The sequence below is a fragment of the Lemur catta genome, chromosome 7 (genome assembly GCF_020740605.2).
Source record: "Lemur catta isolate mLemCat1 chromosome 7, mLemCat1.pri, whole genome shotgun sequence".
Taxonomy (NCBI): domain Eukaryota; kingdom Metazoa; phylum Chordata; class Mammalia; order Primates; family Lemuridae; genus Lemur; species Lemur catta.
In genome coordinates this window covers 58,300,830-58,328,540 of record NC_059134.1, presented here as the reverse complement: position 1 = coordinate 58,328,540, position 27,711 = coordinate 58,300,830, and the positions used below count along the sequence as shown (strand labels likewise).

Sequence of the window (27,711 nt, the reverse complement as noted above, 5' to 3'; positions counted from 1 at the left end):
ATTTAGGAGGCTAAACCTAGTTTATCTGATGAAACACTTGGAGGGTAGGTCATCCTGCTGGAAGTATTAGGAATATAATACCATTCCAAACTCCAAATTCTAATTAAGTCCCAAATCCTCCCTTATAGTGAATTCCCCATTTATGCTAACTATAGTCTACCAATCCCACATCTGCTCATGTTAGCTTGGAATAATAGTAATTCTCTGAGTGCACCATATAATATAATTTATGACACAAGGGTTTACTAAATGCTTGCTGAAGTTAAAGGTGAAATGAGACAAGTAACTTTTAATGTAGAGCCCATGGAATTATGAGTTTTCTAGAATTGTACACAAAATTCGTAGTGTATATTCTATTCTCATTTTTCTAAGAAAAGGTGTCTCATAGTTTTCATCAGAGCCTCAAAAGGGTAAATACCCCAGTACGTGAAGAATCACTAATTTAGAAAGAAAAGGGATTTTTATGTACACTGATTTTGAAAGGGAAAAACAAACTAGTCTTCAATTACCTGATGACTGGTTCCTCAACTCCTTCCTGTTCTCAATCCTGGGGGTTAAAGGGAGATTAAAGGTCTGTATTCCCACATCCTCACGACGTTGCATGGTAACCATAGCACAGATCCTTGATAATGGCAAGGTTCCTTTGGCAACCATTTGGTCTCTCACATTGGGATAATAGTATCTGTAAACCACAAAAGCACAAGCTGTCCACTGGAAGAATTAGGTGGATGAATGATTCAGTATGCCCCAGAGATCAGCCTTCAGTATTTAATTATCTTTGGAGCCTGATTGTTCTGTATTCGTGATATACAGCTGTGGTTATGTCTGGCTGGATTTACTGCCCTTTACATGGAAGAAGAACCCCATAAATTATACCCTGAGTTCAGGACAAAGCCCAGCTTCCCAACAGGCTTTCTGTTTGAGGTAACTGCATATGCCTTGGAGCCCTGTGGGTAGCCACTCCTGAAAGCTTCCATCCTGCGACAGCAAACATGGTTCTAAGTGGAGTAATTCCAATCTCTTTCATGATTTACTTGTCTTCATGCTTAGAGCCCTCTAATTTGGAGGGGTTATGAGGATCTGTCAGTACATACTCTATTTTCTTCTCTTGTCAAAACAATTGATTCTTAGACCACAAGTTGTAAACCAAACCTAAGTGGTTTAAAAAAATTTTTTTTGCATTCAATTTTCATCTAATCGTATTTAGGAAAAATTTCTCACATGTGGACAGTACTCTTCCCTAGTCCTGCTCCTGATGCTGTTTCCCCTCCTGTTATATTTATATTCCCTTAATAATTTTAGTTAGTTTCTTGGGGGTGTGAATATAAAAGGGGGAGGCTGAACATCTGTATTCACGCCAGTATTTTCCTAGAAATCTACCAATGTCTGTAACATTGCGTGGATTTATATTTTACAAAGTCCACTCTTCTTGTGGTAGAAAGAACCGATCACAATATACGAATTTAGAAGTGGGAGACCAGTTAAGAGGCTATCACAGCAATTTAGGCATGATACGACAAGGGCCTGAACTAAGGTAGTAAGAGAAGCACAAAAAAAGGTGACTGATATGTTTAAGAGACACTAGGAGGTACAATTAATAGGACTTCAGTTCTAATGTAAGTAGCAATTAGAAGTATGAGATACAATTGCTCCCAAGATCCTAGTAATTTCATAGATTTCAGTAAAAACTGGGTAAGATTCACTGTCAAGTCCAAATAATATAAAACAGGGCAGAAAGGGCTGTTAGCTTTCTTAAAATAATTCAACCTATGTTGGTTAAGGATAGGATGCTTTATTTATTTTTTTATTTTTAGAGATGGAGTCTCTCTCCAGTCTCTCTCACCCAGGCTGGAGTACAGTGTTGTGATCACAGCTCATTGCAACTTTCAACTCTTGGGCTCAAGTGATCCTTCTGTCTCAGCCTTCCCAGTAGCTTGTATTAAAGGTGCATACCACCATGCCTGGCTAATCTTTGCCATTTTTTATAGAGATGAGGACTTGCTATTGGCCCAAGCTAGACTTGAACTCCTAGCCTCAAGAGGTCCTCCCACTTTGGCCTCCCATAGTGCTGGGATTACAGGCATGAGCCACCAGGCCTGGCCAAGGACAGGATGCTTTATGATTGTGCACTTCCTTCCGAGGCATAGGTTTGGGTTCTCCATGCTGTACCTGCACCAGATTTCAAACTGTATTCCACTTCCAGGCATGAGTCCCTGTGCAGAGAAAGCACTTAGTAGTAGCCTTTGCACAGGAACTTCCGTTGGCAACAGAAGAGAGTGATGGTGTTCACTGTTAAAGATGGGATCTGGAACACAGAGTGTGGTTGCAGTTCTGAAGGGCTTCATGGTAACTCCTTTGGAAAAGAAAAGCAATGCAGAATAATCTAACACATCACTTAAAGTGGTTTTTTTTCCCCCCTTACATGTCCTTCCTGTGAATATCACTTAGTGTTTTATATGTAATAGGATAGTACTTTAATATGCAATATTCAATTCTGTCTTGACAATATTCCTGTGAGGAAAACAAAGCAGGTATCATTACTCCTACTTCACAGATGAGGATATAGGCACCTTGAGGTTACACAGTTAACCCAAAGGTCTAAGGGCCAGTAGGTCACAGACCTGCAACCAGAACCTGTATCTTTTGATCGTGTTACTCTTACCAAGGTTCATTTCCCTAGTAGATGGCTCCATAAGGTCCCATGAAAATATAGAAGAAAGTGATCCCTTTACTGGTGAACACTATATGAGACTTCCAATTTTTCCACATCCTTGCCAACACTTATTAGTCTTTTTGTAAAAAAAAAACTATAGCCATCTTAGGGAGTGTGAAGTAGTATCTCACGGTAGTTTTGCATTTCCCAAATAACTAATGAAGCTTGGTATTTTTCTATGTGCTTTTTAGCCATTTGTATATCTTTGGGGAAATGTTTATTTGATCCTTTGTTTACTTTTTAATGGGTCTTTAAAAAGTTACTGATCTATAAGAGTTCTCTATACATTCTATATATACAAGTCTCTTACTTGAAGTTCAAAATCAAAACTGGCAGCACTTTGGCAGTCACTCTCAGATATGCACTGAATGGTGAAAAATTTGAGTCACCCAATCTGTTTGTTCCCAGCTGAGAACAAGGTGAGAGATTTTGCCTTCCTGTTTCAGCTCTTAGACAGGAGCAGAAGATGGAGACGATAGGGTGCAGTACAGTGTAGTACAAACTCCAGCTCTGGGTCCAGTTGGGTCCAGTTGGATGGGATATGAATCCCAACCTTGGCACCTGTTAGTGAGGTGGCCCCATACAAGTCACTTAACACTTCTGAATTTCTTTTTCTCTTTTGTAAAATAAACAAAATAGAATGTGCCAGGATATGCTGTTTGTAGGATTTAAGAGCATGATCTATGGTGAGATATGCATATGTACACATTTCCCTTAGGAGCAAAGGTTCAGTATTCCCTAATTCAGTGTTCATGGCAGCTTTTGAGAATATAACTATGGTGAATAATGAGAATCAACTGCTTGTGTATAGATGGTAAGAGTAAGTAGGCGTATAAACGATATAAGAAGGGGAAGATGTAAACAATTGGTAGATCTAGGTAAAGAGGATACAGAAGTTCTTTGTACTATTTTTACAACTTTTTTGTAAATTTAAATTATATCAAAATAAAAAGTCACAAAAATTGTTTAAAAAATAAATACAGACTTGGCCTATCTTCTAATTTACTGCCTAGGTAAGACTAGAAACATTCAACAACATAAAATTAACTCAGGAAAAAAAAAAATCCCAAGTATATCCAATAGAAGAACCATATAAGAATGAGAAGGCCTAATCTCCTAGACCTACCATTTTCAGGGATCTCAGGTCCTCTCAGCACACTAGATTGTGAGTCTTGAACTGGAAAGTAGTATTGGACGTAACAATCTGCTTCTCCCCAGACTGTTGCCTGAAGAGGGGCTAGCCCTTTAACCATCTCTACATGGATCTCAAAGTGATGTTCCATCAATCCATTTCCTTGGTCCTCCACCTATTAATGAAACAGAAACAGTGGTGAGCTTTAAAGAGTAACTTGCTTAGAATATTCTTGCTTCTCTATGGAGCCTGAATATAGATGAAGAAATAAGTATAATTAGTTGAGACTAAAACAGTTAATTTTCATTGTGTATAACTCTTACAACTGATCACTGTAATTAGACCAAGCAGGATGTACTCTTTACTATTAGACTGGGCAGTAGGAAATCCATAAATGTAATTCAGTGCATTAACGGAACAATGAAAAAAAAATGACTAACTCAATAAATGCTAAAAAGGCATCTTATGAAATTCAATATTTGTTCCTGATAAAAGATCTTAGTATACTAAGAATAGAAGGCTATTGCCTAATAGGAAAAAGAATAAACATTTAAAGCAAACAGATACTGATTGCTATTTCTAAAGAAGTTGGAGATAATACCAGGACTGTCCAATAATGGTAAGGACTACATGGGGAGGTAGTAAATACACTGTTACTAAAGATACTGCTATTAATAATTGTGTATTTATTAAGCATTTACTATGAACCAGGCACTATACCAAGCACTTCACTTGTATTAGCTAATTTAACATGCATAGCTAATAACAGTGGAACCAGGGTTTAGACTCTAGCAGTCTGACTCCAGAGCCGATGTTCTTTACTGCTATTCTATACAGCCTTAGCTGACATTAGACAATCGATTATTAGGAATATTCAAAGGGGGAGTTCAAGATTCAGGTAAGAATGAAAATGTGTGATTTATACATGTTTAACATTCTAACTACTAATCCAATAAATCTGGAACAGAAATTGCCTTAGGTCTTTGCTTTGAAATCTAAAAACATGTCAGCAATACCTGCTCTACTCAGAAATTTCCCTTAGGAAAACAAAAAACTGCAATTTGATTCCCTGGAACAAAAAATTTGGTTAAAAAAAAAAAAAACCTCTCAGTTGCAACAGCTGCTTAATTTGGCCTTAGAGTAGTATAGCAATTTGATAATTCTGCAGATGGTGCAGAACTAGTTCTTCAGATGGTGAACTGGATGAGAGACATGAGTACAGGAGGAAAAACAACTGTTTTTGTAGATATCTAACTTCACAGGCAAATCTTTCAAGGATTTTATCTGTTCTCATAGAAAACTTTTCTAACTTTTAATATGGAATTTAACAAAATCTGAGTTTACATTGCAAGGTGAGCAACATATAACACCTGAACAGTACTGGGAATATTGTAGGTGATTTTTCTTTATTTGTGGTCTTATGTAATTTTCAATTAGAAAAATACTATTATCTATCATAGACAATAAGAAATAAATAAGAAAAATTTAGAGTTCGTAATATACAAATAAACCATAACCTGCTAATAGATATTTTCCTAATAGTTTTTCCCCTGCTAGAGACATTTAAATTTGTCATTTGAATTCAGATTTAAAAATATAACACATTTAAATGGTGTGGACACCAAGATTTGGCTATACTAATAAAGACAACAAATATAAGCTACAGTACGTAGTACATGATATAGTAGAAGGAAGACTGTGTCTGAACCCTAATTCTCCCATTCTTAGTTATGTGACCCTGGACAAGTAACATAACCTCTTTGATTCTTTGTTTCACCACCTATAAAACAGAATCAGGATGACTCACCTCATATAGTTGTTAGGGAAATAAACATGATAAAGTATGTCAACGTGCTTTATCAATTGTACAGCACAGTACAAAAAAATTACTTTTAAGTTACTAGTAGGTAAGCCAGCACTTCACTATAACTTTCCAACATGGACTTAGCCAACAAACAGAATCAAGATTTTGCTGGCTTACATTTGGGATCACTCTCCACCCTCAATTTTTTTTTTAAAGGCAAGTATGTTATTAAATTAGATTAAAAGAATTTTTTTTTTTAGAGATGGGGTCTCACTACATTGCCCAGGCTGGTCTTGAACTCCTGGCCTCAAGTGAAGCTCCCACCTCTGCCTCCTGAGTAGCTGGGATTACAGGCATGCGCCACCATGCCCAGCCTAATTAGATTTTCTTTATAAATTCAGGGAGCTAAGAGTGACACAGACATCCGTTCAAACCGTAACAGAAAAATACCAATGATTCCTTAGATTTATAGCAAGCACTGGTGTGAATGTTCTTTTGTTGAACCTTTCATTACTGAAATAAAGATTTGGGCAACGGATTCACCACAATATGCAAGAGAAAATGAGATTATGGTTTTTGTGAACCACAGTGTTAAGTTACTACCATAGCAACAGCTGCTACAGATGGCTGGTCCAGTAAATGGGCTGGTCTAGGGCTGAAGGGAGGGAGTGTTCCTTCTTCATTCTTTAATCTTTGTACTGCCATTATCTGATCTGAAGAACCCATAGCTAAAAAGACTCGAAGATTCCCATTTTGGTGGCCTGAGAACACATCAATCACAGGCATGTAGCTGTCGACAGCAACGACTGGGTACTGGGCATCAAGCAGCAGGCGAGAAATCTTGGGATCTCTAGAGGAGGAGAAATTGTGAATGAGCAAATAACATCTATCAATCACATCACAGAGTTGCTTCATTTCTTAGTTGACTCACTTTTTCAGTTTGTTAAAATAGATCTGCAACTAGAAAAGTAACAGCAGTTTTAAAAAACACGCGAATCTGTCAGTCACCAATCAAATAAAAATTAGTAGACAGATACTTTCAAAATGTAGCAATTTGAAGACCCGGAATGTGTCTGATGTGTGTGTATCATCATGGCCCCAAGTCCAGTGCCTGTGACCTGAACAGTATCTCAGTGGAGCCTTGCTAAATTGCATTAATTGAAGGGGGCAGTGTGCTCAACTAGGAAGAGTGTGGACTTTGCAGTCTGGCCGATAAGATTTAGATAGTAATACCAATACTATCTGTCATCTACTGAGTGCTTACTATCTGATAGGCACTTTATAGCGTTTCTAATCCTTCTATTGCAGCAAAGATTGATATTCACTATTAACAGATGAGAAAAACTAAATTTAAAAAGGTTAAGAAACTTAGCTAAGGATACACAACTAGTTGGAGGTTGAGTTGGGATTCAAGCTCTGACAAATGATTTATAGTATCATGCTGAATCTTAGCTCTGGGGCTTACTTGGTGTGACTTAAACAATCCATTTAACCTTTATGAGTCTATTTCCTCATTTGTATAATGTAGGCAATAAAAATTCCATTATAGGGCTATTGTTAGGACTAAACTGAGACAACAAATATAAAATACTAACTATGATGCTTGGTACATAGTAAGTGCTCAGTAATTGGTAGCTACTATTATTTTATGCTCTCTTAGCAAAGAATGGGATCTAATGGAATGAGAAGGGAAGTGGAGGAAGAGGAACACCAGACCAAAGTAATGTTACAACTGAAAAAAGGGAAAAAGCCGAAAGCCTACATCAGACAGCAGCATCCACGATTCCAGCAGTACTCCTTGGCCTGGTCATGATTTCCAGTGTTACCATTCTGAGTACTTTGTTCACTGAAGAAGCACCCATATATTTTCTCACTAGATCCTCATAACTGCTCCACAAGAGAGAGAGAGGGAATCTATTATCTCCCTCATTTTACAGATAAGAAAAAGAAAGCTAGAGAGGTTAAGTGACTTCTCCAAGTTAAAGGATAAATTTCCCTCATTTGTAAAACGAAGAGAATAATAATACTTCAAGGGGTTATAGTAAGGCTAAAATGAGATAATAACTCATAAAGGTGCTCTCTGTAAATTGTGAAACACAACGTTTAAAACACAGAACCGTAAGAGGGCTGCTGGGAAAGAGGTCAGTGCTAAAATAATTAAAGATCTGAAACTTGAATCAACACAAAAAAAGAACGGTCTATACTGAGGAAAGAAATAACCTGCAGGTTAATCAATATTCCATTTAGGTGTTAAAGTGAGGTATAGTAACCACATCGGAAGGTGTAAAAGACAATATTCTTTACAGAAATCTTGCAACTAGCTGATGTGAACAATACTGAAGTTTTGTGACAGAAAGGTAAACCATAGTTTTGTGAGGTGATAATTTTTGGCAGTAGAACTTTTTGGTGAAGAGAGTGGACTTTAGAGTAGGTTATTCAGGTTCTAACTGTGGTTCCACTGTTTTGATATATGTGATAAGTAATTTAACTTCTCTGAGTCTCTGTTAACTCATCTGTACAATAAGGGAAATAAAAGTACCTGCCTCAGAGGGTTGTTACGAAGATTAAATGACTTGATGTATGTAAGGTTCTTAGCTTAATGCCTGAAACATGGTAAGCAGTATCTGTAAGACTGCTTTAAAATTGGAGAAAGAGCAGCAGCTGTGGTGAAATTGAGAAAAGTCCTCCAAAGGATTACTGGACTACTCATGTTTGCAAATCAAAAGAATTCCTCTTCAGTCCATACAAAGTTAAAGATGCAAAATAAAGAATACTCCAAAAGATCCTATTTACTTGAACGACATGTAAAACTGATGAAGGGGAAGTTTCACCAGCCCGAGCAGCTTGTCCTGTCCTGGGCTCCGCACCTTGTTCCAAGTTTCAATTACCATTACGTTGTTCTTAAGGCTTTCCAGGTATTTGGAAGACAGAGAGACAGGAATCACCTGGGGGAGAGGAACAACCAAAAAAACCAAAATAAAGCAAAATTCACATCTGAGACAAAGGATTAATTTATACTCTTATTCAACAAGCATCTACTGGAGCCTACTGTGTGCATGCACAGTAACTAATGACATAAAAATAAAACCTACTCTGTATCCTCAAGAGAAGTGTCAGTCTACTGTTAGAGATTAACACATAGAGGCCAGATATAAAATAGCATGAGTCCTCTGATGACAAAGTTCATATAGATGGAGCTTTGCAGACACAGGTTGTCAGACATGTCAAACACGGCGCCTGACAAACTCATCCAACCCTTTCTAAGGCAAAGTGACCCACTTGTAAATCTCACTGAAAGAAAGATGTTTTTGAAACAAGTACGCTACTGACTTGACAAGGGTTGAGCATTCTATAAAGAGTAGCCAACTCACTGGCTGGATAATATTTAATGAAATGGTCTATTGCAAAAGGCTCTGCCCAACAGGTAATAGCAAAGCCATCTGTTCATCTGGATTTTCAGTGTAAAAGTACTCCAGAATTGGCCAGCTAGTGGTTGAAAGAGAAAAGACAAGTCACAAAAGAGAACCAGAGATCTAGAGCCAAGAGCAGTTCCATCAAATAAATGGTAGAATCAAGGGCCCACCAGTTTGAAGGAACCCAACCTGTAGTAATAACTGTAACAGCAGAAAGGAGACAAGGGCCAGTGATAAAACTAACAGAAAACATGAGAGGCAAAAAGGGCGAAACTAGAAAATGACACATGGCTTGATGAGAGGAAGACATCAGAAGAACAGAGAATCAGAGCAGAGCTACTTTTGTATTCACCTAAGAAATTCTAATTACATAAGATACCCTGAGTACATTTCAATTCCTTGAAACCAAAAAAAGGAAAACACAGCAACCTCTAACCTCCAAATAGGGACGTTTCAGATAGAGCTTCTGGGAAAAGGTAACCCTAAATCTTCAGGCTGAGCAGGAATTAACTAGTATAAAAAGCTCTGCCTAAAAGGTGTCCTGAAGGCTGGGAAGGAAATTCCAGGCAGAAGGAACAGCACATGTAAAGGCACAGAAGTAGGAGAAGAGAATATTCAGGAAACTACAAGAAGCTCAGTATAGCTGGCCTAATACGAAAGGAAGAATGGCAGGAGCTGAGACTGGAGAAGTACATACAGTAAGTTCCTAAAGGGTCTTGGAATCCAAATTAAGGATTTACATTCTATCCTGAAGGCTTTGGGGAATCGCTGAAAGGTTTTTTTGGTTTTTTTTCCCCTGAGACAGACTCTCACTCTGTTGCCCAGGCTAGAGTGCCACGGCATCAGCCTGGCTTGCAGCAACCTTAAACTTCTGGGGTCAAGCGATTCTCCTGCCTCAGCCTCCCGAGTAGCTGGGACTACAAGTGTGCACCACCACACCCGGCTAATTTCTTCTATTTTTAGTAGAGATGGGGTCTCATTCTTGCTGAGGCTGGTCTCGAACTCCTGAGCTCAAGTGATACTCCCCTCTCAGCCTCCCAGGGTGCTAGGATCACAGGCGTGAGCCACCGTGCCCAGCCAGAATAGCTATTGAGTCAGGAAGAAAATAAGAGAGTGGTGTTAGAGAAACCAAGGGAAAAACTAATTTATGCAATAGCATCAAATCCTACAGATAAATCAAGTAAGATGAATATTGAAATAAGTGGAGGAAAAAATGACAGTGAGGAGAATTATATAAATAAAGTAATAAAGAAGGAGAAATAGAAGATACAGGAAAGATGGGGAAGTTTAATCAAAGTCCCAGAGGAAGGAGAAAGGAATAGAATCCAAAACTCAGGCAAAAGAAATAGTGGGAAACCACATGAACTCAAACAGGACAGAAAAACGAAAACTAAAAAGTTTTAAAATGCTGGTAATGTCTTTTTCTCTTCTCATCCAATAGTGGAACTGGATCTGCACACCAGATAATCACAAAGGTCTCTTCCAGTCTAAACATTCTAGATTTCTTATAAGATGGAATTATGATTTGGGAAACATATCAGTCTCCTGCTCCTGTATTCCCCTAATAGATGTGGAATGTACAAAATTACCTGAGAAAAGTTAAAGACTGGTTTTGTTGTGCCCCATGCGATGACAGATCTGGTGACTTCCTCTGTGCTGAAGAGTTTGCAATTTAAATAAATATTACATGGTGGTTGTTTCTCAGATTCTCCAGTAATGAAATCTTTCCCATCTGGTACCATCAACAGCACATATAACAGTAAAGCACTCTCTTCTGTTGACCCATTTGTCTGATTTACTAAATTGTGGGAGGCTGGCATAGGCTTAAAGGTTGAAGGATTTATGCTTGGTGACTTTGAGTTGGAGAGCACCAAATTCCATGGTTTCTTTGCAGTTTCCTCATGAATTTGATTTAGGTTTTGTGGATTTTTGGTACAGGTACTATCTTGGCTAGGTTCTGGCAGTATCTTATCTGGGCTTATAGGAGCACAAGGTGGGGTTTGTTGGATCCCGCTACTTAACTTAGTATTAACACCAGTGAAAACTTTGTTATCTGTAACAAGCTCCATGGTTACCTATAAAACACAAAAGAAGAATCAACAAAAATGTCCTCTAGAATTAGAGTCAGAATTTTGAGGCTGGAAACATCAGATTATTAGGAAATGAATTAAGTTATCCTCAAACACTCTAATAATGAGAATAGTAACAGACTACATATACATTAAGAACTAAGACTAAGAAAATCTAGGCAGATTTTTGTAGAAAGAAACAGAAAGAAAAGGAAAAAAAATCTAGGCAGATGATTTATCAATAATAAAAGATAAGCCTAGGATATCATGTTGCCCAGAAAATAAGAAAAGTGCTCAGAAAAGAATGAAGACGTGTTTAAAGGACACAGAATCCAGTTGAAGAGGCTCCCACTGGCTAAATTTTGGACAATTTAAGCATAAAAATGCATAACAGTAATGGATTATAACCTATTGAATAATATAAGAATCTATGAATCCATACTGATAAAAAATAAATATGAGAGAAGAAACAAAATATGGGAGAATTCTACTATATTCTCCATATAGTAGAATGCCAACTAAATAAATGCATGGGGAATGGTGGAGCTAGAAATCACCATTTTACAATCACAGCAATAAGTGATTCAGGTGAATCCCAGTGGAGAGAGATTCTACAAAATAACTGGCCTCACTTTTAAAAAATATCAATGTACTGAAAGATGGAGAAGGACTATGGAACTGTTCCAGACTAAAGGAGATCAGAAAGGTATGACAATTAAATGTAATGGATAATCTTAAATTGGAAAAAAAAATTTTTATAAAGGAAACTATTGGTATAATTGGTAAAATCTGAGTAGGTGTAATATAGTATTAATGCTAAATTGATTTTTATAACTCTAGAATATTATGCATGACTATGTCCTTGGTTCTTAGGAAACAAAAAAACCAAACTAAAGAATTAAGGGGGAAAGAGGCATGACATCTATAACTTATTCTCAAACAGTTTAGAAAAAACGTGTGTGTGTATATGGGTAAGGAGAAGAAAAAAGGACAGAAAGAGAGAAAGTGAGAGAAAGACAGAAAAACAATTATAAAGCAAATTGACAAATAGTAGGAATTGGTGAGTCTGGGTAAAGGAAATGGGAGTCCTTTGAACTACTTTTGCAATTTTTTTCTAAGTTTGATATTATTTCAAAATAAAACAGTTAAAAATGTTAAAAAGTAAAAAAGAAAATGGATGTAGGATAAACGAATTTAAAGAATAGAAGCGGTCACTGTTAGGAGACTAAATTACTAGGAATAATAGATTCTTGTTGTCCCTTTTATCTGAAACCCATAGGCAGTACATAGCAAAGTTCTTTTGCTCTACTGAATATAGATAGCAATTGATCTAGAATAGTACTTCTCTCAACAAAGCCTGGACAGAAAAAATGTCTAGTCCATCAATTATATTTATTACCTATTTCTGACTTTAAACCTAGTCTAGAATAAACCAGGTAAGCTAAAAAATAAAACTTGGATAGCAGAAAAGTAAAGCAGTATTAAATGTTTTGCAATAATAATCATATAAATATTTAAAGCTAAATGGTATTAAGAAGACCAAAAGAGGAGGGAGACAGCTTTCAAGAAGAGGAAACAGTATAAAAATCAAGAACAAAAACAGGAAGCAGCCGGGCATGGTGGCTCACGCCTGTAATCCTAGCACTCTGGGAGGCCGAGGTGGGAGGATTGTTTGGGCTCAGGAGTTCGAGACCAGCCTGAGCAAGAGCGAGACCCTGTCTCTACTAAAAATAGAAAGAAATTATATGGACAGCTAAAAATATATGTATAGAAAAATTAGCTGGGAGTGGTGGCGCATGCCTGTAGTCCCAGCTACTCGGGAGGCTGAGGCAGGAGGATTGCTTGAGCCCAGGAGTGTGAGGTTGCTGTGAGCTAGGCTGATGCCATGGCACTGTAGCCCAGGCAACAGAGTGAGACTCTGTCTCAAAAAACAAAACAAAACAAAACAAAAAAAACATGGAGGCTCAAACCAGCATGATACCTTAGTGATTCTTTACAAAGTTTGATATGGCTATTGGTAGAAAAATTGCAAGAGAGAAGGCTGAAACAGTAGGCTGAGTTCATACAATGAGCCTTGTACTTTTACCCTCTGGGTGATTGGGAGCCATTTTAGGCATAGCTGCACTGATTTTAAAAACACACCAGGACACCAAGACAAAGCTGTACTAAAGACACACATTCAAATTCTGCCACCCAAGAAATGCTGATGTATCTGAACTGAATACAAGAAAAAAACCCCTCTCTCTAATGAATTATACATCAGAATTCATTCCATGAGGTACACTCAGTTATTTAATACTTCACTCTTGTTTACCGGAATTTTCTAGTCCAAGCTACCATCAATCATTTCTTTTCTGGACTAATGCAACAGCTTCCACATTTTCCCTCTTGACTCCTACAGTCTATTCTCTACACAGCAATCTTTTAAAAGTGCAAATCAGATCATGTCACTTCCATGCTTCCACATCCTTTCCTTGGCTCTTAGGCTAAAATCTATACTCTTTACCCTGACCTACAAAGCTCTGAATAATACTCCTCCTACCTGCCTGTCCAACCCTACTTTCTACCACTCTTCCTGTTGCTCACTGTCCTGTGGCAACATTCTGTCCCTTGATGATGCCAAGCCCATTTCTGCTTTAAGAGCTTTGCATGTGTTATTCCCTCTCTCTAGAATGATCTTCCCTGTGCCTTTTACTTTATCCTTCCCTCATTCTTCAAATCTCACCTTAAATGTCACCTCCTTAGAGAGATCTTCCCTGACCACCATCTCCTAACTTCTTCCCAGGTATTCAATATCACATCATACCATTTATTTCCTTCATAGCACTTCCATTGACTTATTTCAATAGAAGCTCCACAAGAGTAAAGACCTTGCTTTTCTTGTTCACTGCTATGTTCTCAGTGCCAGCCAATAATATATGCTCAGTAAATACATCTGACTTCCTGAATGTATACCTATGTACCTTGAGGGGGCCAAGTAGAGTCTGACCATTTTCCTGTTGCACTGGAAGTTGGTCACTGAAAGAAAGCAGCTCTGACTGAATGACAGCTCGCAGAGGAAGCGATGCAGATCCAATGACTTCTGGCTGAGGGAGGAAGGAAAGAAAAAGTTTAGGTTAAATTAAACAGGAGCCATGGGATTACAACTGAAATGACAACATATGATGGCTTATAAAGGAACTGTGCCTTATAAAGTAAAAAGCTTAATTATTTGGCTGAAGCAACTCTAATTGGGATCCTATATTCTGTCATATTTTGGTCCTCCTTCTGGGTTTCATGACTTCCCCCTGGAAGATTACAGATGCCTTCATCAGCCACAAAGAGGTTGGAAGATTATCTTTTTTTATTAAGAGTTATTTACTCAAAATGTTCAACTTTACTGTTAAAAATAAAAAATGAAATTTAGATGTTACAAATTTTTGCCTTTAAAACTAGGAAAATTACAAAGCTTAATATACCTGATGCTATAAGGTTATGGAGAAACAAGAGGCTGTCATATGAGGGAAGTTGGGAATATAAACTGGCAACATACATATAAATTTGGTAATACATATAAAATGCTTTAAATATTTACACTCTTTGGCCTAGTAATTCTATTTCTGGGAATTTATACTAAATTATAAACAATACATAAAAAGCTTATATATACAAATATGTATATGTTAAAAGAGTTAATTATAAATTACTAGATGTCTAATAATCAGGAAATACTAGGCTACTAACAATTCCTGATATTTAGTTAAGTATATCCATACAATGGAATAATATGCAGCCATTAAAATGCTATCTACTAAAAGTCTATAATAACATGAACAGTATTTGTTACAATGTTTGGTAAAAGCAGGGTATTAAATTATATACATAGTAAACCTCAGATACTTATAAAATTATGTAGAAAACATTAAATACATATTTTTGAAGAAAACTGAAAACCATAAGACAATGTTAAATAAAGATAAAAATGGCATACAAAATTATACAACATATTGTATTCATTTGAAAAGATGAAGGAGATATGTAAAAATGTTAACAATACTAATTTCTTGGTGATAAAATTATGGGCAATTTTTGCCTTAAAAAATATTTTTCAAGTTTCTAACAAAAAACTTGTCAATCCTAGAACTTTGGGAGGCCGAGGCAGGAGGATCACTTGAGGCCAGGAGTTCAAGACCAGCCTGGGCAACAGTGAGACCCCATCTCTCCAAAAAGTAAGAAAAACAATTAGCTGGTCATGGTGGCACGCACCTGTAGTCCCAGATACTCAGGAGGTTGATATGGGAGGATTGCTTCAGCCTAGGAATACAAGGTTGCAGTGAGCTATTATACGATGATGCTACTGCACTGTAGCCCGGGCAATAGAGTAAGACCCTGTCTCAAAAAAACAATAATAAAAAATGTGCAATTTTTTTATAATTAGAAAAAAAGCCATTAACTAGGTATGGGAAAATAATTCAATATAACTATATCAAAATGTTAATACAGATTATCTTGGGTTTAAGAAATTATGTGATTTTCTCCCTCTTTCTATTTTGCTGTATTTTCCAAAAATAACTTGAATTGTTTATAGCCTCTGAAAAAACAAACAAAAGAAAACAAGATGTATTCCTCATGCTATCCATAGCAAAGAGGGGGTCAAAAGATTATAAAGGCTACACTTTTACAGAAGGAAGTAAAAACTGCTCATGTCATAGTTTCTTGATTTATGTTGTGCCAGCTGCAAGTAGATTTTATAAACTGTGAATTAGTTGATCAAAACTGCTACCCACAATTATATTATTTTGGACATAGGCTGGATACCTTATGTATCCCACCTGCAAACAGGAAGCAGAATCTCAAATTAATGCTAATAGCCTGTATCAATACAAATAGTCACCCCTCTATGGCAGGGGGCAGCACAGTAAAGAGGTTAAGAACTTAGGATCTAAGGACAGAAGACATGGGATGGAATTCTGGGTTGGTCTTTTATTGGACTAGGTGATCTTAGACATGTTACTTCACTAAATCTCATTTCTCCATCTGTAAAATGAAGATAATAATGTACCTAATTCACAGAGGAATTGTGATGATTAAATTTGATAGTGTATGCATGTGGACCCTTTACCATAATATCTGGCCTATAACAAACAGCAAATGGAGATTAGTAATAATAATAATAATAATAATACACAGTAGTGTTACTTGAACCTGGAGAAATTCCTAGGTTAGGTAGGAATGTAATTTTAAGTATGCTCTAAATTCCTGGTGTCAATGGTAAGGCAAAGGTCAAAATCACTTGAAGTACCTTTTTTTGTGGCATTTTCTTTGCATAAATTTGGAAAGTGAGGTTGGAATTCCACCAGTGCTCTATCATTGGTCCACCAAACTGTACCGGAAACACAAATCGTTGCTGGAATCTCACCACTGTAAGGAGAATCACATACATAGGCACATGTTACACCACCCAACCAGAGTCACCATCTATCCATGCCTTGATATCACCTGCCTCCCTTTTAAATCTAACTAAAATCTCTTTCAGGAATCTAGTCAGCGTGATTTCACAGGAAGTGCTAGGGTTGTAGGATTGAACAAGCAGAGACAAAGAGAAACCCATGTATAGCATGCAGAAAATAAACAGTACTATGTTGCTCTGCTTTATTACAAAATGAATGCCAGCATATCAGCACTGGATGTGTAAGGAGACATGCCCATACAGTTCACTGGGTTTAAGGTAATATGACTGTTTTTAAAAGACAAGTTGGTAGGTAGTGTAACAAAAGGGGGCTGGATGGAGGTAGGACAATGAGGGATAAATAAATAGAAGAATTGAATAAAGAAACTATAATAATAAAAATGAGTTTATCTTCTGACTGAAGAACAGAACTCTCCTATCATACTCAGACAAGGTACCAGGTACTGATGTTAGTTAGCAGTATTAGGTGGAGTAGCATGGAAAGATGCCAGTTTCTGTTGTAATAGCAAGTGTGAATGGATAAAGTGATGGTAGTATTGCTATGGGCCTTTAAGTGGCAAACAATAAAAGGAACTTGAGACTGGAATCAAAGTACATGAGTTATAGGCCAGGCGCGGTGGCTCACGCCTGTAATCCTAGCACTCTGGGAGGCCGAGGCGGGCAGATTATTTGAGCTCAAGAGTTCGAGACCAGCCTGAGCAAGAGCGAGACCCCCGTCTCTACTAAACATAGAAAGAAATCATATGGACAGCTAAAAATATATATACAAAAATTAGCTGGGCATGGTGGCGCATGCCTGTAGTCCCTGCTACTTGGGAGGATGAGGCAGGAGGATTGCTTGAGCCCAGGAGTCTGAGGTTGCTATGAGCAAGGCTGATGCCATGGCACTCTAGCCCGGGCAACAGAGTGAGACTCTGTCTCAAAAAAAAAAAAAAACAAACAAAGTATATGAGTTCAAGCTCCAGTTCTATTATTTACTAGTAACCACCTCAGCAACAATTTATCACCTATAAAACCATCTTCCTGTCCATTCACTGCGAAGGCCCTTAACATGTATCTGAAGAACCCTCACAAAAGGCTCATTTGCAAAGAGAATCTGCTATCTCTGGCATTCATTCAAATTGCCCATTTTGACCTACTGATCTATTCACCTCTGGCCATCTTAGTTATAGACTCTGTATAATTCTCTTGGTACTCTTAGAAAGGATCTGGGTTTTGCTTTCTGGATGAACATGCAGGAACTATAAACAAAAGATCTGGGGCCAAGAAGCCAACATTCACTAGTAGATCAGTTTATTTGGTTACCTTACCAAGGGAAGGGAAGTAAGATAACACCTATATCTTGTTGGCATGCAGGGAGGATCAACTGAGGTAATAAAATGAAAAGCACTTTGGACATTGTAAAATGCATTATACACAAACAGAATTCTATTTCAGTCTGTTGCTACTCAGATTTCTCCATACTAGCTAGGTACATTTTTGCACTATTATTGCATTTCTCATATAATTCTGTTTTCTTTTCCTTTTTTTCCTTTCATATGTGTACCACTCACACAGGTAATTTTGTTTCTTTTTCTTCTTCTTCTTCTTCTTTGTTAAAGACAGATTCTCTCTCTTTTGCCCAGGCTGGAGTGCAGCGGCATGATCATCACTCATTCTAACGTCAAACTACTAGGCTCAAGTGATCCTCCCACCTTAGCCTCCTGAGTAGCTAGCACTACAAGTGCATTCCACCACGCCAGGCAAATTTAAAAATTTTTTTTGTGGAGACAGGGTCTCACTATGTTGCCCAGGCTGGTCTTGCACTCCTGGTCTCAAGCAATCCTCCTGCCTCAGCTTCCCAAAGTGTTGGGACTACAGGTGTGAGCTCCTACGCCTGGCCCTCTGTTTCTTAAGGTCATTATTTTTGTTTTTTTTTTTACCACTAAAAGTGAGTTGAGGCAATAATGGAAGAAGAAATTCATATAAATAAATTGCTAACAATGTCCCAGAGAAGATTTTTTTTCTTAAGAGTTGGGAAGCAATCCTGAAAATACCTAGTCCAATTCATGTTGTTAAGAGAGGCCCACAGATGCAAAAGTGATTTTGCCTAAGGTCACACAATTAGTGTGTGGTATAATCAGAACTAGAACCCAGTCTTCCAATTCTTGGCTCAATGCCATCTACTTATTCCACATTTCTTATACAATCCTTCTCAAAAGGACATGGGGAGAATGTAATCACTGTTGCCAACAATAATGATAATGCATGAGAAGCCATACAGATTAAGAACATATGATTTGGAACAGAAACGGTGCTAGGTTCAAATTCTACTTCTACCATAAACCAGCTGTGTGATCTTATACAATACTTAATTGATTTATATCTTAGTTTCTTTTCTTAATCTGTGTGCGTACATATGCATTTTTTAAAAATTTTTTATTATTTTTATTATTATTTTTTTTGAGACAGAGTCTCGCTGTGTTGCCCGGGCTAGAGTGAGTGCCGTGGCGTCAGCCTAGCTCACAGCAACCTCAAACTCCTGGGCTTAAGCAATCCTACTGCCTCAGCCTCCCGAGTAGCTGGGACTACAGGCATGTGCCACCATGCCTGGCTAATTTTTTCTATATATATTTTTTAGTTGGTCAGATAATTTCTTTCTGTTTTTTAGTAGAGACGGGGTCTCGCTCTTGCTCAGGCTGGTCTAGAACTCCTGACCTCAAGCGATCCACCTGCCTCGGCCTCCCAGAGTGCTAGGATTACAGACGTGAGCCACCGCGCCCGGCCTATATGCATTTTTAATGTAAGGATTAAATGGTTAATGCATGTAAAACATTGAATAGAGTTCTTGGCACATAGTTTAGTGTGCAACAAATGTGAGTTACTATTAGTTACATACTATTCTAGAGTGTTTAATGCTTTTACACTCATTATCCCATGTGACTGTCCACTAATCCCTTGTATAATTATAGGCAGTCCTTGCTTTACAGGTACTATGTTAACTGAAACTTGCACATATCAGAACTGTGTTTGTTCTGCACGATTCCATGGTAACTAAGACCTCAAGTCCCCAACGAGCAGGAATTTCAACACTATATGGGCAAAATGAGGACTGCTGTATTTCAATTTCACAGATGGGGAAATTGAGGCTGAGAAAGTTTTAAGAAACTCATCAAATGTCACATAGGCAGAAGGATGTAGAAGAGAAAGACCTGAGAAAAGGATCAAATATTTTTCTTTGTGTATGGGGGTTTGATAAAAAGAGTTTAACAACACTAAACCTCCTCACACATGCTTACTTTCAGCCAACAGGATCATTTATACATCCTCAAATGCTCTGAACAAACTTCAGGGCAGCTCTTACTGCTGTCAATAATTTAAGCGTACATCCAGGAAGTAAACATAAGAAAAATTTTAAATGCCCTAATTGTTCCTTAAGGTAATAGAAAGAGTAAAACCATGTGCTCTAGTAAACGAGTATATTATATTACTTTAGGTGATGTTTCTAAGTGTAAATAAGTGTTTACTTATTTTTTTTTTCAATTATTTTACCTTTTTTTTTTTTTTTGAGACAGAGTCTCACTCTGTTGCCTGGGCTAGAGTGCCGTGGCGTCAGCCTCGCTCACAGCAACCTCAAACTCCTGGGCTCCAGTGATCCTCCTGCCTCAGCCTCCCGAGTAGCTGAGACTACAGGCATGCGCCACCATGCCTGGCTAATTTTTCTATATATATTTTTAGCTGTCCATATAATTTCTTTCTATTTTTAGTAGAGACGGAGTCTCACTCTTGCTCAGGCTGGTCTAGAACTCCTGAGCTCAAACAATCCACCCGCCTCGGCCTCCCAGAGTGCTAGGATTACAGGCGTGAGCCACCGCGCCTGGCCTGTTTACTTATTTTTAATAGTTGTGCTGGATATACTCACACCAGATGAGAAATGATGCATGTACAAGATTATACACTGAAGTATTGTTTTTAATACCAAAAGAATGAAACAACTTAAATATTAGTTAATAGGGGGCTGTTTAAATTATGGCACAGCAATACAATGGAATATTACGTAGTCATAATGGAATAAGGAAGCTCTTTATGTCATGATATGGAAAAATACCTAAAATCTAATGATAAAGGCAAGGTACAGAACAGTGTAATGGTTGAGCATCCCTAATCTGAAAATCCAAAATCTGAAATGCTCCAAAATCCAAAAATTTTTGAGTGTCAACATGATACCACAGTGGAAAAATTCCACACGTGCCCTCATATGATGGGTTCTCAGTCAAAATGCAGTTAAAAGTTTGTTTCATACACAAAATTATTAAAAATATTGCATAAGATTCCCTTTAGGCTACATGTATAAGGTATATGTGAAACATAAATGAATTTCATGTTTAGACTTGGGTCCCCTCCCCAAGAAATCTCATGTCCTAAACACTTTTGGTTCCAAGTATTTTGAAAAAGGGATACTCAACTCATATATTGTATACTAACACTTGCATAAACATGGGTGGTGGGGTAGGGTGGGGAAGGAATAAACGTCTTGCTGACATATGCACCAAACAGCTCAGGAAGGATATAAAAGCAACATTGTTTACCTGTACAGAGGGAAACTGCAATTTTGAACCATGTAAATAGATTATCTAGCTCAAAAAGCAAATGAAATAAGGCAAAATAAAAATTTAAAAATCCAATGTTACTGCTTGAAAGGAAGTTATTTGAATATGTAGGAGTGTTAGGAGCACACCTTTTACTTCTCAAACTATCTCCTAGAGAAGAAACTTTACACTGATGAACTAACTGTTCATGTATTAAACTGGAGAACTAAGGTATTCTTAAAATATGTTAGAAAAGCGGCTGTGATTTTGGGTGGCAGAAACATAATTGTTTATTATATTATCATTTTTCTATATTAGAAATATTTAAAACAAAATAGAAAAAAGACAATATCAAAAGCACAAGCAATGAAAAAATAGATAAACTGGACTATATAAAAATTAAAAACATTTTTTGCTCTAAACAGTACCATTTAGAGGCCGGGCGCAGTGGCTCACGCCTGTAATCCTAGCACTCTGGGAGGCTGAGGCGGGTGGATCGCTTGAGGTCAGGAGTTCGAGACCAGCCTGAGCAAGAGCGAGACCCCGTCTCTACTAAAAATAGAAACAAATTATCTGGCCAACTAAAATATATATAGAAAAAATTAGCTGGGCATGGTGGCGCATGCCTGTAGTCCCAGCTACTCGGGAGGCTGAGGCAGTAGGATCACTTAAGCCCAGAAGTTTGAGGTTGCTGTGAGCTAGGCTGATGCCACGGCACTCACTCTAGCCTAGGCAACAAAGTGACACTTTGTCTTAAAAAAAAAAAAACAAAAAAAAACTACCATTTAGAGAGTGAAAGGACAACCTACAGAATGGGAGAAAATATCTGCAAATCATAGCTCTGATAAGGGACTTTTAACCAGAATATACAAAGAACTCTCACAATTCAATTATACAAAGATAGCCCAGCAGGGGCATGGTGGCTCATGCTTGTAATCCTAGTACTTTGGGAGGCCGAGGTGGGAGGATTGCGTGAGATCATAAGTTTGAGACCAACCTGAGCAAGAGCAAGATCCCTTCTCTATAAAAAATAGAAAAATTAGCTAGGGATGGTGGTGCACGCCTGTAGTCCCAACTACTCAGGAGGCTGAGGCAGGAGGATGGCTTGAGCCCAGAAGTTTGAGGTTGCAGTGAGCTATGATGATGCCACTGCATTCTAGCCTGGGTGACAGAGCCAGACCCCATCTCCAAAAAATTAAAAAAAAAAAAAAATCAATTAAAATGGGCAAAAGATCTGAAAAGACATTTTTCCAAAGATAAACAAGTGGCCAAAAACCACATGAAGAGGTGCTTAACATGATTAGCCATCAGGGAAATGCAAATCAAAACCACAATCAGATACTACTTCTTACTCACTAGGATGGCTAGAATAAAAAATAGTGGAAAGTAACAAGTGTTAATGAGGGTGCAGAGCTGTTAGAACCCTCATATACTGCTGGTAGGAATGTAAAATGGAGCAGCCATTGTTGAAAACAGCCTGGTAGTTCTTGAAATAGTTAAAAATACAGAGTTATCATATGACTCAGCAATTTCACAGATATATATATATACCGAGGGAAATGAAAACACATGTCCATACAAAACTATGTACACAAATGTTCATAGCAGCATTATGCAAAATTGCCAAAAGGTAGAAACAACTCAAATGTACATCAAGTGATGAACAGATGAATGAAATCTAGTATTTCCACAAATGGAATATTATTAAGCCATAAAAAGGAATCAAGTACTGATACACACCACAACATGGATGAAACTTGAAAATATTATGGTCAAAGAAGCCAGTCACAAAAATCATTTTGCATAATTTCATTTATATGAGATAAGCAGAATGGACAAATTGATAGAGACAGAAAATAGACTGGTTGGTTAGGGCCAGTGGGGAGAGGGAAATCGGGAGTGAAAGCTAAGTATGGGGTTTCTTTTAGGGGGTAAGAAAATGTTCTAAAATTATATTGTGGTGATGGGTTGTACCAGGATAATATATTGAAAAACATTAAATTGTATATATACTTCAAATGAGTGAATTGTATGGTATATAAGTTTATGCCTTGTTAGAGCTGTTTTTAAAAAATAATGATAAGAAAAATGGTTACAGCTCAAAGAATACGATCTAAGTGTTAGAACAGTCTGAGTTCTAGTCTCAGTTATGTTACTGACCTGCTGCCTTACATCAGGATAGTCATAGTACCACTGGGCCAGTTTCCTTGCTTATATAATAAAATAAACGAATTAGAGTAGATTCACTTTGAAGTTCTTTGTAGCTCTAAGATTCTATGATACTACAAAAGTCAAATGAGTAATTAGGAATTCAAAAATTTTCCTTAAGTCAAAATGTCTAAGGAGCAGAAAACCAGTCTGTCTCTTACCTCCATCTGTAATTTTACTGGAAGCAAGTCGAACCACCTCAGTGATCAAAGCTGTCTTTCCCAATCCACTTTCAGAAAAGCCCACAGGAAAGTGATATTCCACAAAGAAAGTGCTAAAATAAAAACAAAAAGTGATTTAAAAACGAACCACATAATAAACCTATTTCTGTCTAATGAATCCTATGTATCTTTGAAGGTCCTATTTTCAGGACCTCCTGTCCTCAGAGGTCCTACCTCTTCTTCAAAACCTTCACCAATCCTTTCAGGAAGAATTAAAGGCTCCCTTCCTTGTGCTCCCCATACTTTCAATATAAAACATCTACTTTGGTTCCTAAATTTCTAAAATGTTATAGACAGCCATTTAAATGCTTCTCTCTCCTGCTAACTATAAGGTCTATAAGATCAGAGTGTGTATCTTAATTTTGTTTATTCCCACACTTACTTAGTATAGTTCTTGGGAGCTAGTGGGGGATTCAATACATTTCTATTGATTGAGTGATCCATGTGAAAACATGTTACAAATCATAAAGTGTTATACAATTGTTGATTATTATCAGACACACTTTCCAAAAATGTCAAATTTAGCTTTCTCATGTTAAGAGACATACCGCTTTTTTGCTGTTGTTAGCTTAGGTGGTCTCCCAGCAAAACTTTTTTTGCCAGGGGTCATCTGAGGACTATCTGGAGGAACTCCCATTGTTTCGATGATGATTCTGACTGAATGTGTTCTACCCAGAAGGGCCAGTCTATCCACACTTAATGTCATCACTTGGGCATCCTCTGGAGTTTCTGAGAGTATCTGTTGTTCAACCAAACTTCTGAAAGGAGTGCATAGGGATAGTAAGGCAGAAGGTTAGAGGCCCAACATGAAATAATCTAGTTTCCACACGCAAAACAAGGAAAGAGGTAAGGCAGCAAGCATCTTGATTCACAAGTTATCAGAGACTGGAAACAGCTTTAATTATCAGAATTCTATAATGTAAGAAATCTCAAAAAATGTAAAAACATTCTTGTAATCTAAAGGTTTACCTTCACACAATGGAGGTGTAGAAATTAGGTTTTTCTAGAAGGGATACAGACTTTATTTCACTTACCTATTATCCTAATATAACTACTGTCACTTTGGTGTATTCCTTTTCATTTGCTTTCCTTATGCATACTTTCTACATAGATGTGATCACAGCACACATACAATCTAGCATTCCACTTTCTCCCTTAATCATTTTAATTGTACCATCTTTTCATGTTATTAAATTTTTAAGGATTATAATGTTGACTGAGTTACTATAACTTAACCACTCTGATAGTGCTGGGCAAACATAGGTCATTTCACTTTAGATCTTGTGGAAATAATATTCCTTTGCTTTTGCCTCTAAACAAGCACTCAGAGAGAGGCTCACCTATTTTTCTTGCTTGCTGCCTTCTTCTTCAGCTTATGATCACCTGACTCTAGAACCTTAGAAGATCTGGCAAGCGTTTTTGACTTGTTCATTTTTTTAGAAGGGGCAATATCATCATCTTCACTGAGGAAATCACTGATGCTGGTTTCAGATTTCTATGGGGAGGAAGAAACAAAAAGTTACCAAAAGATAACTGCTTTGGGGATAGTAGTAAACAAACATTTCTCTAAAAGAAAGCAAATTCTTCTCTGCACATAACATCATTCTCTTAAAAAGATAACTGATATCAGGGAGATACTCCCATATTTCTCCCAGTTATACAAAAATACTGTTAACTTCACAAAAATAACCTACAAGTTTAGTTCAAAGCAAATAAATGAAAGATTCTTCTTTCAAATTCTCAATAATAATAACAACCACCATTTACTGACTACCTACCATATGTCTGGTATGCTAAATGTTGCATGTATATTTCTGATATTTACCGCATACCTATGAAGTGTCTTTATCTCAATTTTTACAGGTAAGAAAATCAAAGCTGAGAGAAGTTAATCAGCTTGTTTATGATCCAAAGCTGTAAGCAGTAAAGCTAGATTTTGATCTCCATGGGTTTCAAAGCCTGTATTCCCACCACAATTTGAGGCCAAATGACTGGTACAATCTCACCTAGCTAATTATTTAGACGCAATGATTGCTTTTTTTCATTGCTCCATACTACAAATGATTCATTCTGCTTTTAATCTTGCTAAGATGAACTGTTTACTATATGTCACAAAATTCCTTAATGAGGGAACCTGTGGCTAAGCCCCCTGTAATTCATTTTTTTTCCTTTTTTGAGACAGGGTCTCACTCTATCTCCCAGGCTAGAGTGCAGTGGTGTCATCACAGCTCACTGCAACCTCAAACTCCTGGCCTCGGCCTCCCAAATTGCTAGGATTATAGGCGTGAGCTACCACCCCCGGCCATAATTCATTCTTATTTTGAGAAAGGTAGCTAATACAATTGAATGATCGGCCCCTTATATTACAAAATTAAAAAGAGAGGATGGCATTATAGTTATTGGGCTCCAAATTAAAAAAAAAAAAGGCACAAAGCTTGCTAATATACATTCAGGAGACCAAACCAAAGTCATTTTTAAGTCTATCATCTCCAATTCCCTTTTTTCACCATCTCAGGGTATATAATGTGTTGACATGTGATAAGGGGAACAAATTAATCTAAATAAGCACGATAAGAATGTCCTTCTAGGAAGGAATACAACTTTTTAAAGGTGAAATTACAAGCTTTTTGCCCTTAAGTTTTTTTCTAAGTGGCAGCTTTTTTTTTTTTTTTTTTTTTGAGACAGAGTCTCACTTTGTTGCCTGGGCTAGAGTGAGTGCCGTGGCGTCAGCCTAGCTCACAGCAACCTCAAACTCCTGGGCTTAAGCGATCCTACTGCCTCAGCCTCCCAAGTAGCTGGGACTATAGGCATGCGCCACCATGCCCGACTAATTTTTTCTATATATATTTTTAGTTGTCCAGATAATTTATTTCTATTTTTAGTAGAGATGGGGTCTCCCTCAGGCTGGTCTCGGCGATCCACCCGCCTCGGCCTCCCAGAGGGCTAGGATTACAGGCGTGAGCCACCATGCCCGGCCTAAGTGGCAGCTTTTAAAAATGGTTATTGACAAGGTGATCAAAATCTAGAAGGGTCCCCAGGCTGAAAGAAATTAGGGTAAACATAAACTAGGTTATTCAAAAGCTAAGAATTTCAGGGACCAAAAATACAAGGTAATAATGTTGAACTTTTAAACTATGGATGTTATTCAATATTAAGAATATCAAACACTGATCCTTGAGAAGGACATGAACAAAAACTGGTTCACCTTTCTTCAGGTTAACAAATATTTTCTAAAATTATTTTGTTCAAATAGCATGGGGGATTACTTAGTGCCATTCATGCATTTATTTATTTACTAAGTAGTCACTGAGTGACTATTCAGTATCTGCCTGGCCTTTGCTTACTTGTAACAAAAAGATAATAAAGACATGTTCGTGTTTATGAGGAACTGTATCACACAATGGTGGTGAGGGCTATAATAGAAATATGTCCAAGATATTGTGGTGCAACATATTGGTGGCATTTACTTCTGCTTGGGGAAGTCTGAGAAGGTTTCTTCATATAGGTAATGAGTTAATTCTTAAAGAATAAAGTTTACCAGATGAATAAGGGCATTTCAACATTCAAAGTAGAAGTATCAGTACCAGCAAAAAATATGGAGATGCAGGAGCTATTAATACAATGTTTGAGGAGTGTGACTGAGACCCTAGTATGGCTGGAGTCTCCAGTGGGTAAAGGGTAAAAGTGGGAGATGAGGTTCGGGAGATAAGTCAGGGTTAGATTCTAATGCCATGCTCAAGGCTTATGAGATGATGTAGTCTAGTAAAAAAATACAGGCCTTTTGCCAGATAGACTAGAGTTAAGAATTCCGGTTCTGCCACCTAATTACTTGTACTTAACCTCTCCAAGCTTTTGTTTCATGATATGCAGAACAGAGCCAATACTATCTTAAGGGGCTGATAAAAAAATTAAATGAAATAATGAATTAAAAACATTTGGTACGGTACTCAATAAATGACAGATAACACGTAAAGTCCCCGGCACACAGAAAATGAGTAATAAATAATAAATGTGCAATAAACAAACCTTTTCTTCTTTATCTTACAGGTAACACAGTATCAGCAATGACTGCTAAGGTAGGAAGTCATGAAATCCTAACAATTCCTAATATCTTTCCAACCCATCTCCTCTTTC

General features: G+C 37.4%; 1 protein-coding gene across 4 annotated transcripts in view; it reads right to left on the bottom strand.

The window, feature by feature from the left end:
* C2CD3 (C2 domain containing 3 centriole elongation regulator) overlaps positions 1–27,711 on the bottom strand; it is a 135,604-nt gene that overhangs the window by 66,283 nt on the left and 41,610 nt on the right. For all 4 annotated transcript variants that reach the window (XM_045555487.1, XM_045555490.1, XM_045555489.1 and 1 more), the window contains exons 9-19: positions 24,918–25,072; positions 24,126–24,335; positions 23,518–23,630; positions 16,413–16,531; positions 14,095–14,217; positions 10,652–11,137; positions 8,443–8,594; positions 6,253–6,499; positions 3,840–4,020; positions 2,170–2,353; positions 510–682 (exon numbers count right to left, since the gene is read on the bottom strand). In XM_045555487.1, the coding sequence (XP_045411443.1) occupies positions 510–682; positions 2,170–2,353; positions 3,840–4,020; positions 6,253–6,499; positions 8,443–8,594; positions 10,652–11,137; positions 14,095–14,217; positions 16,413–16,531; positions 23,518–23,630; positions 24,126–24,335; positions 24,918–25,072 (2,143 nt within the window). The remainder of the gene's footprint in view (positions 1–509; positions 683–2,169; positions 2,354–3,839; positions 4,021–6,252; positions 6,500–8,442; positions 8,595–10,651; positions 11,138–14,094; positions 14,218–16,412; positions 16,532–23,517; positions 23,631–24,125; positions 24,336–24,917; positions 25,073–27,711) is intronic.